Here is a 16,451-nt window from a genome sequence, read left to right as displayed (position 1 = left end):
CCTGAATCCACGAGGTGATGACAAAGAAATACGAGACGGAGTGACGGCAGAAGAGAGGAAGAAGGGAGGGAGAGGGGGGGGGGGGGGGGAAGACAGACACTCAATGACCCCAGAGTCGAGAGAAAATCATGACGATAAGAGACAAAAGAAAGAGAGAAGGTAGAGACAGGTTGTTCGTCTGAAAACTGCTGCCTAGCAGACAAAAGCTCTGTCTTTGTAATCATGTCAGCTTTCCAGAAACTCTGGACGGTTGCTGGATTTCTCAGTTCATACAGTGGGGTTTAGAGAAGTTTTCACGAACCCCAGGGTCACTGAATGCCCCTCGCAGAGGACAATTTCTAATTCTTTCAGATGCAGTGAAACCATGAAAACCACCACCATAATTGGAGGTAAAAGGTTTTCTTGCAGCATTAATGTTAGGCCGAGAGAGGAAGCTGAGGAAATGGCTGCAGAGTAGAGCGGCGAGCTGCTTCTCTTATTGCAGTTGAAATAATAAAACAAATAAGGGATTTTTTTCTTTTTTTGTCAGTGGACAAAAAAAGAAAAAGATATTTTTACCCGTGGCACCATCGACTCTCCCGGTAGTGGAAAGTCACAGTACAATTACTCATTTACTTCATTTTCTGCCTCTGGCTTCGCCTTCCCGCCTGCTGTCGCTGTAAAAATCTCGTTAATGGAATAATTCAACATATTGGGTAATATTCTTGTTTGCTTTCCCGCCCTGTGTCAGATGAGAAGACTGACACTGCTCCAATATCTGTCTGTGAAGTATGAAACGTGTCATTTTTCACGCAGCTCGTGAGGACGATCGAACTGCCGACGCGCCCGTAGCTCATAAATACAATTCATCCGCGCGTTTGTGTTGAAGAACAGTTGTTGAACTAAACTGCTGATGCACATAAGTTATGCTCTTCCGTCAGTCTTCTCTGGGCAGTTCCCAAACAGCTTCAGGTGCATTACCACCTCCCTCCGGACCGGAGTAAACCCAGCCCGGATTTTTACGTAGCCTAGGAACCGGTGAATTGCAGTCAGATTTGTGAATTGACTGACACAGCACTTGTCTAGGTGTATTAACCTGCATCTGGAGTTCGTCCTGACACTTGAAATTACAAGCAAATAAATCTGGGCCGCTGTCTTCCTGCCTTTTGGTCTGAGCAGAACATCATAAAACACCTTAAAGCAGGACTCTTGTCTTGTCCTGCCCCTGGTCTGAGGCCAACTGGTGGTTTACAGAGAATGAGCAGATTCTAATTAATGGGTGTGTGTGTATTTAGCCTCCTGACACCAGTATTTTCCAAAATACCAGGTCATTATTTTGAACACAGTTATGAGTAAAACATTTCTACTTTTTGGTCAATTATTATAATGATAACTTTATTTATACAGCACCGATTTCAAAACACAGTCACAAAGTGCTTTAAGGTAAAAACAAACCAGTATAAGTAATAAAATCAAAAACATAAATCTAGAAAAAAAGATAAATAATTAAAACAAGTACAACAAAAACCATCAGGTAAGAAAAAGCCATGAGATAAAAGTGATTTTTAAGAAGAGATTTAAAAGAGGAGACTGGATTTGCTCCACAGCTGAGGGGCCCGGACAGCGAAGGCTCGGTCACCTCAGTGACCACCTAGTGACAAGTCGAGACTTTGGAACCGCTAGCTGGGCCCTGCCGGAGGACCCCAAGCAGCGACCAGGCTCGTAGGGGGTTCGCGGACCACAGATGTGAGCAGGATCCGAGTAGGATCGGTGTGATGTGGAACGTGTTAAAAGCCTGGCAGCAGCGTTCTGCGTCAGCTGAAGTCTTTGGGTTTCTCGCCTGCTTGTACCAGAATAAAGAGCGTTACAGTAGTCGAGTCTGGAGGAATGACCTGATTATGGTTAGAGACCTCAGTTGGACAAACCACAATTATACAACTTTAGTCCCTGACTGTCAAATGACAACTCGGAATCAGAAAGTACAGCTAGGCCACGTTTGGCTTTTTTAACGGTTTCAGATAAAGCACCCAGACTGGACGAGAGATTGTTAATGCTGCTACTGCTGTAGCCAGGAGGTGTCATTACAATCATTTGCGATTTGGAGTCGTGCAAGAGCAGGAAATTACCGGACATCCGATTCAGTAGCTCCGTGGTTGGATCCAACGGAAAATCTGATGACCATTTATCGTATATGAAAACATAAAGAAACCCTTTAGTCAAGTTTCTAGTGATGGAAGAGGACAATGCAGACTCATGTGTAACAAGCCGACAGGAGATAAAGATAGTTAGTACCACATCAGGACTTCACTGAAAGCTTCTTGCAGGCACAAAAAAAAAAAAAAATTACCCAGGCTGCACTGGAGCATAGACGGACCAGCTGAAGAGACTTAAATACCCACGGACCAATGGCTGATTGAACAAGGCTGGGTGATCGCTGATAGAAGGCAGCTGAACATGCAGCCAGAGGAAGGGACCTCTGGAGGCCAGAGCAGGGCGACACAGGACCTAAAGACCACTCCCAGTAACTTTACAGTAATACTGGCAAGTATCAGAAGACTCATCCACAGATGAGACGGGAGTTGGACAAGACATTTTGACTGTCTGAGCTTCTTGTCCAACTTCATTGTTTTGCAGATTGAATCTTATCTCGATCAGTTTCACTGCGTGTCTCCTACAGGGAGAGAGAAGGCTCTCACCCAGTCAGTGCCGTTCAGAGATGGATGTTCTACGGGTATAAAAAAAAATGCCAGTACGCTCACCGAGACCCCAGGGTTTCACATCTAGATTTGTCTGCGACAGATGAGAGATGAATAGACCCAACCCAACGAGTGAACAGCTGAGTATTGAACCTCAGAACTTTGGTTTTACCAACCAAAATGCATCCATAGAACCCGAGAATTGGAAAATGACACCTTGTCAGATTCGTAGCCCTCCTCAGAGAAAGTGGTTCTTACGTAGAGATTAGCCGTTACTAAATATTTACACCCAGTATCCGCCAGGTGCGACTGTTGTGTAGCTAACTGACCCAGCTGACAGAGCCAGCGTTAGCTTGCTAATATCTGACCCATTTAGAGTAACAAAGGTCATATGGAGCACGGTGGACGGAACCGGACCGGCAGCTGGATAAAACTGCTGCTCAACGATGATGTAAAACTCAAAGATTTTGAGAATAAAACAACATATCGACAATCATGAAAAATTTCTAAACTGTATGAATAGGTCTTACTCTGAAACACATATTTCAACACATTTCTCCAATGTTTGTAGACATAAATAACACAAAGACCTACATTTAGAAAAGTCTAACAGTCTCCCAGAACTTGGGAAGGGCTTTACGTTCAAACTCAGTCAAGTTGCCCAAGCATCATCGCAGGGTTTATTAAGCAGTAAATGACCCAGTGTGTGTTAATGAGTCCATGCCCCAGGGTCGGTTCAGTTTACACGCTCCAGTGACCAAACTGCACAAAGGGGCATGAAACGTGGGTGCTGATACCAGGAGGGACCACTTCATTGGTGCGGGTCTTGGTTTCAAACTCCTCGTAAATGCATCCTCTGAAGACTGACTGTGTGGACGCATAAGCTGTTTTTAAACCACTGCACTGCTGAAAAACAGGTTCTGAAACTGTTTTTCAAACCACACACGTGAGCATTGTTTTTTAAATCAATGCCAAGGCAATGAGAGTAAGTTGATAACTTTACCATTCGATATGTCTGTCTCTCTGTCTAACAGGCAACCGGTGACGAAAAATACATTCCGACAGTACAGAGTTTTAGGGAAAGGAGGCTTCGGAGAGGTGAGTATACTTTAATTCAATACTTTATTTTCATTTGCAGTAAACAACCGATAAACCTAATTATCATCTGGTATCGTCAGGAGAGTTACCGAGAATAAAAAGCGCTGGATTCCGAGTCAAATTAAGATCCACTTAATTTCTTTTTGAACATTTTGTCAATACTGTAGGACAGGGGTCAGGATTTAGCTTCAACCGTGGCCCAGTTATTTCAGCATTGTTCACTCTGAGACAGCGTTCCGCAGGCATGGTGGAAACGCAGGCCTATAAATTCAAAACGTTCATTTGAATTCATTCTAGATCGGTCAGGCTTTTTTTTCCATGTACGCAGATGTCACTTTTCCCACCAGTAACTAGGTCACCATTAACTAATACTAGTAGTTGACAGTTTACCCAGACATGATAAACAGCAGCTTTTTTTATGGTTGAATAAAAGTACAGTTGTTGACACAAATCTGTTCTGGTCGAACAGGCTAAATCGTATTTTTATGTGTTCTCTGTTTTATCTACGTCTATTAGATTTCATTTCAGTACCACGCACATCATTAGATGTAATGAGGTCATGTTTAAGGGGACTGATGGTACATGAGCCTTTACATCATTAGCTACACAGGTATATGCTTTGATGAAAAACAGTGAAAGGGAGAACCTGAGCTTCCGTCGGTGGGCCAGAAGATTTGGATTTGACCGCTGTTTGCAGGAGTTTTGGGCAGAGACAAAGTATATGGGTAAAGTCAGCGGCCGAGATGAGGCAGATGAATCCTTACATTCAAACAAAAGAGGAGGAGTTTTAAGATACTTTATTTTGACCTTCTGTTCATTTTCTCTCCTTGTCGGGCTCTAGTTTTGAATTATTCCTCCCACATTTCATCTAAAACTACAATATTCTTTCCAAATTCCCTTTCTCTTCACTCTGTAGGATTAACAAACTGTAAACCTTTGGTAGAATATCAAAATGCTTCTGAAAGCAGGTTAACGGTGCAGGCCCCCACCGCGCCAGTCAGCAACGAGCGGCGTCGGTCCTCAGTTTGGTTCGAATTAGGGCGGGAATCCTGACCTTCAAGTAGAAACGACAGTCAGTGTAATTTCTAAGCAATTTCTATTTGGACTTATATGGACCTCGCACTGGGCAGACAATTTACAGATAATGAGAAAAGGTAGAAATACGTTTTTTAGTTTTCCTAAACAAAAGATAAAACGAAAGGTCAAATGAGTTTTCACTTGGGGTTTACAGCATCTACGTATTTATTGTGGTTTACAAAAATTCCTTCGTTTTATCCCGGATCATAGAAATAACTACTGCTGCCCCGGGGTCAACATAAAGCAAGCGCTTCACACAAAGTTTTACTGACTTGAAATGCTGCAGCTGTGCAACCAGCTGTAGTGTTTCTGAGTGAATCGTTTCATTGGCATTTCAAGGACTTTGTCTACGCTGTCTAAATCCCATTACACGCCACTGAATGGTTTCTCTGTGTTACATGTTTGTGTGATAGGAAGAGCCTTGATTCCATTCTGATCTCATAACTGATTAAATGGACGAGCAACTGGGTCATGAGATAACGAGGGACAATAAAAGACAAAAAAAAAAAAAACTTAGTGAGGTTGTTTCTGATACCGGGGTGACTCACGTAGAGGGTTACACTTGACATCTTTCTAATGTGAGGTGGACGCACGTTGTGTCCAGATTGCTGTCAGAGGTTCACCGTCGTGACATCCCACTAGCTGCCGAATGACTCAAGCTACAGGCCAGATTCACTGCAGCTTCTGCACCTGTCCACTCACGCGCTGTATTTATCAAACAGAGGCACCAGGCTGGAGTCACGTTTCTCATCTCGTCACATGTGCCAGTTTTTGCAAGGGACGTCTCTGTCTCTCCGTCCTCGCTGCATGTGCGTTTAAGGGCGGCTGGCTACTCTGTGTATATTCCGCTCGGGTTTACTGGCGTCGTATTTTCCGCCTCTGAAGACTGAAGCCGCATGCAAAGTTATGGTGATGGAAAAAAAACGGGCTTTAAATATGGGCCCATATATAACTAAAAACCAGCATTCTTCCAACATTATGGACATTGCTGTAGGGCACCTTTAAATCCCAGAAGCACCGCGTGGAACGAATACAGGGTACGACAAGAATCTGGACGATATTGGTGGTTAGTAAAAATAATGCGGCCAACTTGACGTCACATCCACAACAGTGATGGCGGAATATTTCTTTAACTCTGGGAGGAAGTTTTGTGTTAGGTTACGTTTTGGGTTCTCTCACCTGCCTACATTATCACCACTGCTCCTTTGATATTTGGGATGCACGGCTACGATTTACACCTGAACGCGGCCGCGGAAAAAGCAGAAAAGCTCATTCTCATCACATCCGCTACACTCCGTGAGCCCCCTTTTTTTTTACGTCTCGAACTGCTGTTTGGTCTGTTGCCTTATAATTAGATCATTTACAATCACGGTCTTGTTCGGTGTCATGGCAATCTCAGAGATGTGAAGTCACATGTTGGACGGCAATGAAACAGTGTCTGTTTTATTAAGAGAGTGTATTGTATCTTTTATTAGTGCAGCTTTTTATATACGAACGGAAATAGACTCGTGAAACTCTTTTCTCCCCTCTGCTGCCATTTGTCTCCCTCCCCACCCGCTCTACCCTGCAGGTGTGTGCATGTCAAGTACGGGCCACAGGGAAAATGTACGCCTGCAAGAAGCTGGAGAAGAAGAGGATAAAGAAGAGGAAAGGAGAGTCCATGGCGCTCAATGAGAAACAGATCCTGGAGAAAGTCAACAGTAGATTTGTGGTAAGCATCTCAGCTTATTAACAGTCTGTCCACTAAGATTTCCAACAACAATTCCTAAGAAAGAAAGAAATCAGATAAACGATGACATTGCAATACCCACTTTTCCTTCCTGTTTGACTTCCAGCAGTGTAGTCGCAAAATCTGCTGCATTCCCTTTTAAAACACCCGGAAAATCTCAAAAACTAAAGAAAGAAGTGAAGTGAGAGAGGTGATACTTCATGATAAATCATGATAAATAATGTTGTCAGTGCGTCTTTAATGCAAAGAACACTGGTGTTTTCTTTGATCTGGGGAAAGTTGAGATGCAGCAGCCTAAGGCATGTTTCGGCTGTCTTGTCTTAAAAGAGTTTATTCAAACTTTAGCTTCTGTGAAAGTTCAAGTCCCAAAGGAGTGTACGGCATTTTAAAGGCAGGGCTTTATTCTAGATATTTCTTTCTGTCAACAAATGCCACGAAAAGACCAAAACCAGCAATGTCCATCTCTCAGTACGTTCAGACTTCCCTACTCTGTCCGTGGCTCTCGGCCCCGAGCCCATTGGCGCCTACTGAAAACGAATCCTTTAAAAACACCTCAGAAATGTTAAGTTTCATTTCCTTAAAAAGGGGTTCAGAACAATGTGGCAAAGACAGTACTGGTTAGTAGGATACATTCATTGTTGGGTTTGGTCTTATGTGGGAATTTGTTTGCCTTAAGGAAAATAGACAGTATCACCGGGCTTTAGCATTTATGTTTTAAAAGACGTAAAAGTTCCTTTCTCTTTCTCCCAAAAATAGAACGTTAAATAGTGAAGTGCTTTCCGTATCTCATCCTGAGTTTTATTCTCTGTGTGCGTCAATCGGATGTGATGTCTGCAACATTCACAACTGCAGTAATTAAAAGACAACACTGTGGTTTGTTCTGTGGCTGGTTTGGTTTGACTCTCTGCCAGATGACCTTCATTCAGCTTATTTGATTTGGACAGGAGTCAGGCGGTTTGTCCGGGCTCCCAGGCCTGACGAGTCCCGGAGGGTTCAGCGCGGCTTCAGCGTAAAAAAACAGTCAGATAACTTTTTTTCTAGAGAACTGAACTTTCTAGGTGCTTCTTTAGCTGTGGGGACGTGCAAACAGCGGTGCCTTCAACTTCCTGAATATCTCACATTAAAGGAAAAATCCACCCTAAAACACAATGCTCTCGACTGCTATTATAGATGGGAGGGAGTCAAACACTTTGCAGTACAGGTATAGAAAGTTTTCACGTCTTTTATGTTTTTGGGAGACTTTCTTCTGTCCTTCTACCACATTTCAGATGGAAACATTATACTTTTGTCATTTAACTGATTTCACCTTAATTATAAAACTTATTTAAATTTGTTCTAATCTATATTTTTGAATTAACAGTTGCTTTAAAGACTACGTGTAATGTGAAAGGTGTTGCGTGTAGTGACGAATCCACAGAAAATGATCACCCAGTGATTCCCCTCAGCTCTACAGTATCTGTTTTTGTGTCTTTCAGCTCACTGGTTTGGTTTTTCCGGCCCGCAGCTTTTACTGTTTAGGTTCGCTTTCACCGCTCTCATCAGTGTAGTGTCCAACAGCAGCAAAGCCACTGTCCGCTACCTGCTCAGCAGCAAACACTAGACAGACACAATCAGAGACCAGCTGGTGAACACAGTGGAGCATTTAGCAGCTGAAGAGTCAGAGATTTCCCTCAGGAGCTGGTGGAGACCAAAAACGGAGCTAAAAGAGAGGGAGTACTGGTCTTAGATTCATCAGGTGACACAGACACCAGATCCAGATGAATCATCATGTTGCTCTGTAACAGCAAGATGTGCCCATGATATTATTCATATGAAATTTATAAAGTGATAATATGTTCTGCTTCCTCCAAATGGCCAAAGCCAAAATCGATTAGTGCAGGTCTAATGCTCTTAAATTCTGCGAAATTTGTGATTTTAATTTTGCACTTTGCTTATCATTGTTATTATTGCTCTCCCCACTTGTGCATTCAGCACTCTCGCAAAAGAGGACTTCAGGGCATCCGTGTGTGAACAAGAATAAATAAAGTTTTTTTCTAAGTCTATAAAATCTCAGAAAACTGTAAAAATTTCCATCACTACTTCCCAAGCGTAAGGCGACGTCTTCAAATGTCTCGTTCCGTTCGACCAACAGTCGGAAATCTGAAGACATTCAGATGTTGTGTCCAGTGGCATGTGAAACCGTTACACCTGATCAGACCTGAAGTACCTAGTAAAACACTACCATGCAACTTCCTCATTAACACACGACACTCCTATGTCTACAGGTGAGTTTAGCGTACGCCTACGAGACGAAGGACGCGCTGTGCCTTGTGTTGACCCTCATGAACGGAGGAGACCTGAAGTTTCACATCTATCACATGGGCGAGTCTGGTTTTGACGAGAGGAGGGCCGTCTTCTACTCCGCAGAGATCTGCTGCGGGCTGGAGGAGCTGCACCGAGAACGCATCGTCTACAGGTCAGCATGTTTGGAGCTCAAAGACGGACATGTTCTTCGTGTCTCACTGGCTCTCCTCTTCGTCCCGTTTCTCACTCTCCCTCTCTGTCTCCGTCACGCAGGGACCTCAAGCCAGAGAACATCCTGCTGGACGACCACGGTGAGTAGCAGCGTAGCAGCAGTTTTCTAATACCAATGTGATGTTAGTTATCATAGTTTGTCTGCTGATTTGACCTGTTTACCAACACAGGCAACAGTTACAGCAGCATCAGTGACACCGGCCATTAAGATGCTGTAAAACCCTTAGAGCCACAGTTTGTATCAGTGTTTGTCCTCCTTCTCACAGTCATAACTCAAATCTGTACACACAGACACGAAACACACATTTTTAGATCCAGTGTGACTTACACTCCCCGAGGATACCATTATCTCTCTAAGTATCGGGAATAAAACATCCATAAATCCACTTAGAAATCACAGATGCTCTTTATAACTGCGGAACTTCCCTGAGAAGCACCACAATATCAAGTGTTCTTCAGTATCCAGAAATAGTTGTCTGAACATTTATAGGTACATTGCAAACAGGAACTGCTAATATTTAATTCGACATACATTTGATGGTGCCAGTCTGCCAAAATCTAAACAAATACTGGCTGTTACAAAAAACTTGCTTTTTCTAAGGTCATTAATCGACTCAACTTTTAAAATAATTCCATTTTAAATTCCAAAATATTCCTAAAAGACAAGCGACTTCAGTTGAATTTTTCAATTGACATATTTAATCGGTTTGACGACTTTATTAATTTGTAACCAAGTGCAAATTTCATTAATTGGTGAATGCATCATTAAATTTAGCACTTCATTGACAATGTCTCAGAATTAGTCACTAAAAAGTCTATGATTATTTCTGTGGCACGCACCGTACGCTCTTGCCTTAAACCTCCCCCTCCGAATAGCTTCCGAAGATATAATGCAGTTCATGCAGCATCTATTCGAAAAGCGCTGTGAACAGAAGACAAATATTCCAAAAACACTGTCTGTACATTTCATTGAGCAGAAGGGAAGACTGTACTGTTCATCCCGTAAGGCTGTTTTTGGATTTAATGCCGAACTATGAGATTGCTTCAGGCTGTAAAGGAGTCAGCTGTTTCTGTCACAGCAGTTTGTGGGATCATTTCTGTTGGGAATCAGCAGAGGGAGCTCTGACTCCAGCAGAGCAGTGTGATCTGAAACTGAAAGCTTCCAGAGAAACACCACCTCTGGCAGCATGAGCCTCTGCCGAAGAATTTAATCGAACCTTTTACTGCATTTTCTGTGCCTTATGTGACTTTTTTTTTTTTTTACTTTAAGTGAAATATGGAGGAACCCAGTGACTGTGTGTCATTATTCGTTGAAGGACAGAGAATCCATCTGAAAGTATCCAAGAAAAAGTACAAAAAAAAGTGGGAAACAAATTGGAAAAAAAAGAGAGGATTTTATTAAATATTTCTGTTTGCTAATAACAAAAAGTAACTACAACAACTAACTAGAAAATAAGACCTCCGCCAAGGCCAATGTCAAGCAAGATACACCAGACTTCAGAGAAAAAAATTCAAATATAAAGTAAATGATCTGCATCTGCCCCAAAATGTAATGGGTTCTTCGCTGGCCCAGGCCCCATCCCTCCATCTGACATAAGAGCAGATATAAACAGAAAAGAACACTCATGGGAACGAGCAAAACATGAAGAATTTCAGAATAAAGTGTGGATTTTAACAAGCAAATTACTAGAAGAATTTCCAACAAAAAGTTTTCTTTGACATCTTGAAGATTTCTTATACGCCTTTACTCAGACCTCTGTTTGTTTATGAAATACTTAAAATTGTTCAAGAACGTCAGTGTTTACTTTGCACATACTGTGCTGCTTTTAGGCAGCACATACTGGAAAATAAACCTGTGCAGTACTTTTCATGTAAAAATGAAATGGTCAACTTTATGGAGAACATTTATATTTCTCTTCAGAATCAGAAAACATCTTCTCATTTAAAACTTAAAGTGACTGTTTAGTGCAGCCTGAGTCTGCTAAAAATAGAGCCGGTGGTGAGAAGAGCCAGAATTATAATTAGTGATACCCAACATTACTGGTTAGCAAATGATACTGAATAAATGAAAACCTTTTTCTCCATCTCCTTTCATAAGAAGAAAATGTTAGATTCGCTTTCATAATGTGGGAGCACGTGTTTGTTTCTTTAGGCCACATCAGGATATCAGATCTGGGTCTTGCGGTTCATGTGCCAGAGGGACAGACCATCAAGGGACGGGTGGGAACAGTAGGATACATGGGTAAGTGACCTCTGACCTTTATCAACCAATTTTTTTGTTTGGGCGGCAGTTTGATCTGTAATCATGGTGTAAATATGTTAGGATCCGGGTTTTTAGAGCATCTTATGCCCAAACAAACTCTCACTCTGTCACCTTCCTCGTCTCCTCCAGCTCCAGAGGTGGTGAAAAACGAACGCTACACCTTCAGCCCCGACTGGTGGGCGCTCGGCTGCCTGCTGTTTGAGATGATCGAAGGCCAGTCGCCCTTCCAGCAGAGGAAGAAGAAGATCAAGAGGGAGGAAGTGGAGCGCCTGGTGAGGGAGGTGGAGGAGGAATATTCCAGCAAGTTCTCCGAGGAAGCCAAGTCCCTCTGCAAAATGGTGGGTGGATGCCTGAGCGGACAAATCCACTGGTCTCTCATTTCCACCCCTCTATAGCTCCCATCTGCTCAAGCTCCATATTCTACCACGTTCTAATAGTAACTGTATCTCAGGCTTCCACAACAAACCCGTTCTTGCAAAAATATTTTTGACTGCGCATCTCTCTGCCTAGTTAGTCCATGTGTCTGGCTCATATCACACATACCATATCATTCCCTGACTTGGATCAAGTCATTCATCTTTTCCAGAATTGATTATTCTTTACCTGCCTCAGTAGCAAAGCGAGCCCACGCCTTAACTTAAACAAATTGTTTGAGTGATTACACAACCCAACGTAGGACCTTTGTCGCTAGATTTACAGACTTTTTCAGACCCCTTTTCTTCACAAAGCCCCTAGCGACAAATCCAGCGACTTTTCTTCAAAAAGCCCCTAGCGACAAATCTAGCGACTTTGTGGACAAACCTTAGCCAGTGTTTCCCCGCGAGCCAGAGTTCGGGCTTTCCCTCCGCAGTCACAGCTCTCTACGCGTCTCATTCAATCCAACTGCACGGCAGCTGACTCAGACGTGAATCAGCCTCTAGCTTTTTCTCTGAGTGATCCTTTTACAGGTCAATATATCTGAAACCACAGCACAGCCATTGTCTCTATATACTAGGTTTTGACTTAGTCTTTTTGCATTGGCTTTCAGGTGATTTTAAATCTTTAGTCATTACTTTTAATGGACTCCACGGCCTGGCTGCGGCATATATTTGTGGGCTATGCGTACCTGCATTCAACCTCAGATCCTGCGAGAAATCTATGCCGGCGGTTCCTCGATCTAGACTTCTAAAGGGAGATTTGCTGTCAAGGCCCTAAACCCTGCTGTTTTAATCCTCTCACTCTGTTTTGGATCGTTTTGTCTGTTTTCTGTGTTTTCAGTGAAGCACTTTGTATCTTAGTTTGAAAAGTGCTTCACAGATTAAGGTTATTAGATGCTGGATAGTTAGTCTAATATCTATGAAATTTTACACCAAATTGAGTTTATGCGAATGGATTCGTAAGAATCAGTGGTTTCAACCCCAGCAGGGATTTGAAAACATGCAAACCCTTTTCCTCTACTCTCACTTTCTGCTGTTTTATTTTGGGGTTTTTTTGTCTTTGTTTCAACGCTCAAGCTTCTGGCCAAAGATCCCACGGAGAGGCTGGGCTGCCAGGGGTGCGGAGCCTCTGAGGTCAAAGCCCATCCCATCTTCCGCTCCATTAACTTCAAGCGGCTGGAGGCCGGCATGCTGCAGGTGCCCTTCATCCCTGACGTAAGTCCGCCGAATACAATCCCAGACGTCTAAGTAAAAAAGCCAGAAAGAGCGGGTGCACCTCATGACGCCGAGTTGCATTAATGCTGCCACAGATATAACAAGTAGCTTTAATAATAGCAGAGGTGTAACTAATAACATTAAAGATAGCACATCTAGATCTTCTCATATGACTTCCAGCGACAAAACAAACAAAATGTCAGATATATCCTTTAAATCCAGAACTGGAAATTCAATATTCTCCACAGCGCAGGAAGAGGAATTAATGAATCCGATAAATAAGAATGTCAGTGAGTGTCATTATATGGAACATGCATAATTAACCCGTGCAGTGTCTGTACAGGAAGGAGTCCCCACAGCGAGCAATCGGTTGTGCTGCTGCGGGTCTGATGTTACTCAGAGGTTCAGTCATTTGTTACCATTTCAATAAAACGTCGGATGGCGTTTGTTTCGGCGTGTGCACCAGGAAAACAACAATACAATATAAATACACATCAGTGTAAACACATCCAAGGTCCTCTGTCAAAACAAATAACACATCAGCATTAACTTATGAAATATTCAAACAGAATAAATTAAAACACATAGTGCCAGGTGCGTTTAAAAACCCCGCTAGGTGCCACAGTTAATGTGAGTTCATGGACTGAATTACATGACACTTGTGTACTTACTGTATGAAGGGACAGAGGGAGTTTAAATCTAAACGAAGAGACGCCAAGTTTGGTTTGAGCGTATTTTCCTCGCGGCAGACGTCTGGGAACCTGAAACGTTTGTACAGACATGGCTAGACTATTGTGGCCCCTCCTGTCTGGGTGTCGGCTGGACAGCCGAAGTGTAGCCGTTGCTGAGGGAGTGGTTTGTGCGTCTGTGTTTTTTTTCAGCCACAGGCCATCTACTGTAAAGACGTGCTGGACATCGAGCAGTTCTCCACAGTGAAGGGTGTGGAGCTGGAGCCAAAAGACGAGTCTTTCTACAGGAAAGTGTCCACGGGCAGCGTTCCTATTCCCTGGCAAAATGAGGTCAGAGACGTACACTCATACACAACACTCAAACACTGAGTGACCTGTGAACCTGTGTCCATAAAACACACACACACACACACACACACACACACCAGATTACCAGAAAACCGTCGAAACAAAATGCAGACGAGTTTCCATCCACTGCCGGTGTGTGAATTCAACGGTCGGGTTCCGTGAAATCTTTGCACAAGACGTGCAGCAACGCGACCCGGTTGGAGGAGCTCCAGTCAAACCTCAAACACTGAAAAACCATGTGGAGAACGTGATATGTCATTTGTGTTTGTTTCACATATTAATGTGAGGAGGGAAAAGGCCTGGTCATCAGCCGAAGCAAAATCCTCGAATCCTTATCTACAGTATTGTTTTTTTTTTTTTACCTCTGGTTCATTAATTTGGCATTTGAGAAAACGGATTCATTTAAAAAGAAGGAACGTTCTCGTGGTCAAACCGACCGTGACTGAGTTAATATTTCCAGACTTTTAGATTTTAATTTGTGGATTTTTTTGGTGACGTGTGTTTCAGTACAGGCTGGGCTTCAGTTTTCAGTGTTTAACTGGACTCCTGGTTGTTGATGAGGAGAATGATGCGCTCTCTAACTCACAGAACTGTCTCCTCTCCTGGTTCTTCTGTACAGTGATAACACTTGTCTCTCATGAATATGCTCCCTGCGCATGTGATGCCAGGAATGACGTTTCGTCTCGTCTCCTGCAGATGATCGAGACAGAGTGCTTCGCGGAGCTGAACGTCTTCTACCAGGACGGGGCGGTTCCTCCCGACCTGGACTGGAGAGGACAGCCGTCTCCCCCACCCAAACAGGGACTCCTGCAGCGGCTGTTTGGCAGACAGGTCGGTGGAGTCTCTCACCTCACCAGCACCAGCATCCTTTTACGCGGCAGAGTGTGAACCAGCCCCTTTTTTATACCCCCTCCTCTCAATAATGGGTCTCCCCTCTTGTTACCTCACGGTGCCTAATGAGTTTGGTGTCACAATTCGTCTGCTGAAAGGGACGTGCTCACCCCAAATCCCGCCTTAACAACCGTGGCTCAGTATGGAGCTGAAGCGCGACGTCAGCGCATATTGTGTCCAGCCGTTAATGAATCTTTACATTTTCATGGATTCAGAATTTTTGAACGAGGAGGGAGGATTAGATGTAACTTTAAGAATATCGACCAATGTAATCAATCTGCTTTGAAGAAAAATCCTGTCAGACGCAAGTTATTATCGCACATAGACGGTTTTTGTTTGTCTTAAAACACCGTTGCTGGGGTTCTTTAAAAAACACACGCAGATTTCATGCAGTGTAGAGTTTCACCTTCATCGAGGTGTTTGATTCTGATTTAGAGGTAACTCAGCTTCACTTGAATTATTTGCACATATTTTCGCACTGTAGTTATAACTGTACTTTTACTGCAGACATTTTAGAAGCTTAGCATAGTTTAAAGTAAAAAAGATTAATATACCTGTTGAAATTATTGATCAGTTCCAGCACAAACCATGAATCTGTGTGAAGAAATGGAGGCTGCTGATACGTTGGTGCGATGACGTCCGTGTTATTGCTACTCTGGCGTGCTACTGTCCAGGTCACAGATATCCACGGTACTTTCTACCAGGCCACTACGTCACAGCTCGAGCAACCTTTCCCACTTACAGAATACAACGGATTGTTACGTATCAGAGCAGCTGCTCCCGCCCTGTTTGTTTTGTGACTTGTGTGAGTTGTTAACAGTTTGATCAGAGAGACATTTCCCTCTTCAAGTTCTCAAATTCTCCGATATTTCAGAGAAAAAAATTTTTGTAAAGCGGGACTGTTTTTTTCTTCCCCTTTTCTGCCACATTAATTTCCACACGACCCCTCAGATTTACCTTGTGACCCGCCGGAGGGGCCCGACCCCTAGATTAGGAACCACTGGACTGAACTCCCTCCCCGTATGTGACGCGGATAAAAGCAGCTGCACCCGGAGCAGCTCCAGCAGTAAAATGCTGCTGGAGCCTCCGTGACTCAGGATCTAGTAATGCCACACGGAGTAACATGTAATATGGGTCACGGCGGACGTTTTACTGCAGAACCAGGACTTCCAACCAAATCCCATGAAACTGACCCTCTGCTCTCTGCCCCTCTGTGCAGGACTGCTGTGGTAACTGCAGTGACAGTGACGAGGAGCCCACCAGGCTGTGACACACACGCAGACACACACACACACAGACACACACACACAGACACACACACACACACACACACACACACACACACACACACACACACACACACACACACAGGATCTTATTTGTTTACAACTTTTGCACATTTGTATTTTTAAGATAGTACTATCTCTAAATGTCAGAATGTATATTTTCAGCATAGCCATAATGTTTGATGTTATTTAAAAAGTGTGAAACATCGGCTGTCGACGCGTCCACACCAGGAGACGGGGACGGACAGAA

The 16,451-nt window shown here is 43.4% G+C and overlaps 1 protein-coding gene across 3 annotated transcripts in view; it reads left to right on the top strand.

Moving 5' to 3' along the window:
* Positions 1-16,228, top strand: part of grk6 (G protein-coupled receptor kinase 6) — a 62,189-nt gene extending 45,961 nt beyond the window's left edge. For 2 of the 3 annotated variants that reach the window (XM_040151211.1, XM_040151212.1), the window contains exons 7-16: positions 3,710-3,773; positions 6,421-6,561; positions 8,844-9,034; positions 9,136-9,173; positions 11,246-11,335; positions 11,486-11,694; positions 12,850-12,987; positions 13,869-14,006; positions 14,721-14,855; positions 16,135-16,228. In XM_040151211.1, coding sequence (XP_040007145.1) covers positions 3,710-3,773; positions 6,421-6,561; positions 8,844-9,034; positions 9,136-9,173; positions 11,246-11,335; positions 11,486-11,694; positions 12,850-12,987; positions 13,869-14,006; positions 14,721-14,855; positions 16,135-16,185 — 1,195 coding nt within the window. In that variant the 3' untranslated portion in view covers positions 16,186-16,228. Of the gene's footprint in view, positions 1-2,491; positions 2,521-3,709; positions 3,774-6,420; positions 6,562-8,843; positions 9,035-9,135; positions 9,174-11,245; positions 11,336-11,485; positions 11,695-12,849; positions 12,988-13,868; positions 14,007-14,720; positions 14,856-16,134 lie in introns of those variants that run through there. The other variant, XM_040151213.1, reaches the window with a different exon arrangement.
* The last annotated feature ends 223 nt before the right edge of the window (positions 16,229-16,451 follow it).

Source organism: Xiphias gladius, chromosome 17 (genome assembly GCF_016859285.1).
Source record: "Xiphias gladius isolate SHS-SW01 ecotype Sanya breed wild chromosome 17, ASM1685928v1, whole genome shotgun sequence".
NCBI lineage: Eukaryota > Metazoa > Chordata > Actinopteri > Istiophoriformes > Xiphiidae > Xiphias > Xiphias gladius.
The sequence above is the reverse complement of the archived record's forward strand: the minus strand, read 5'-3'. Positions and strand labels throughout refer to the sequence as shown.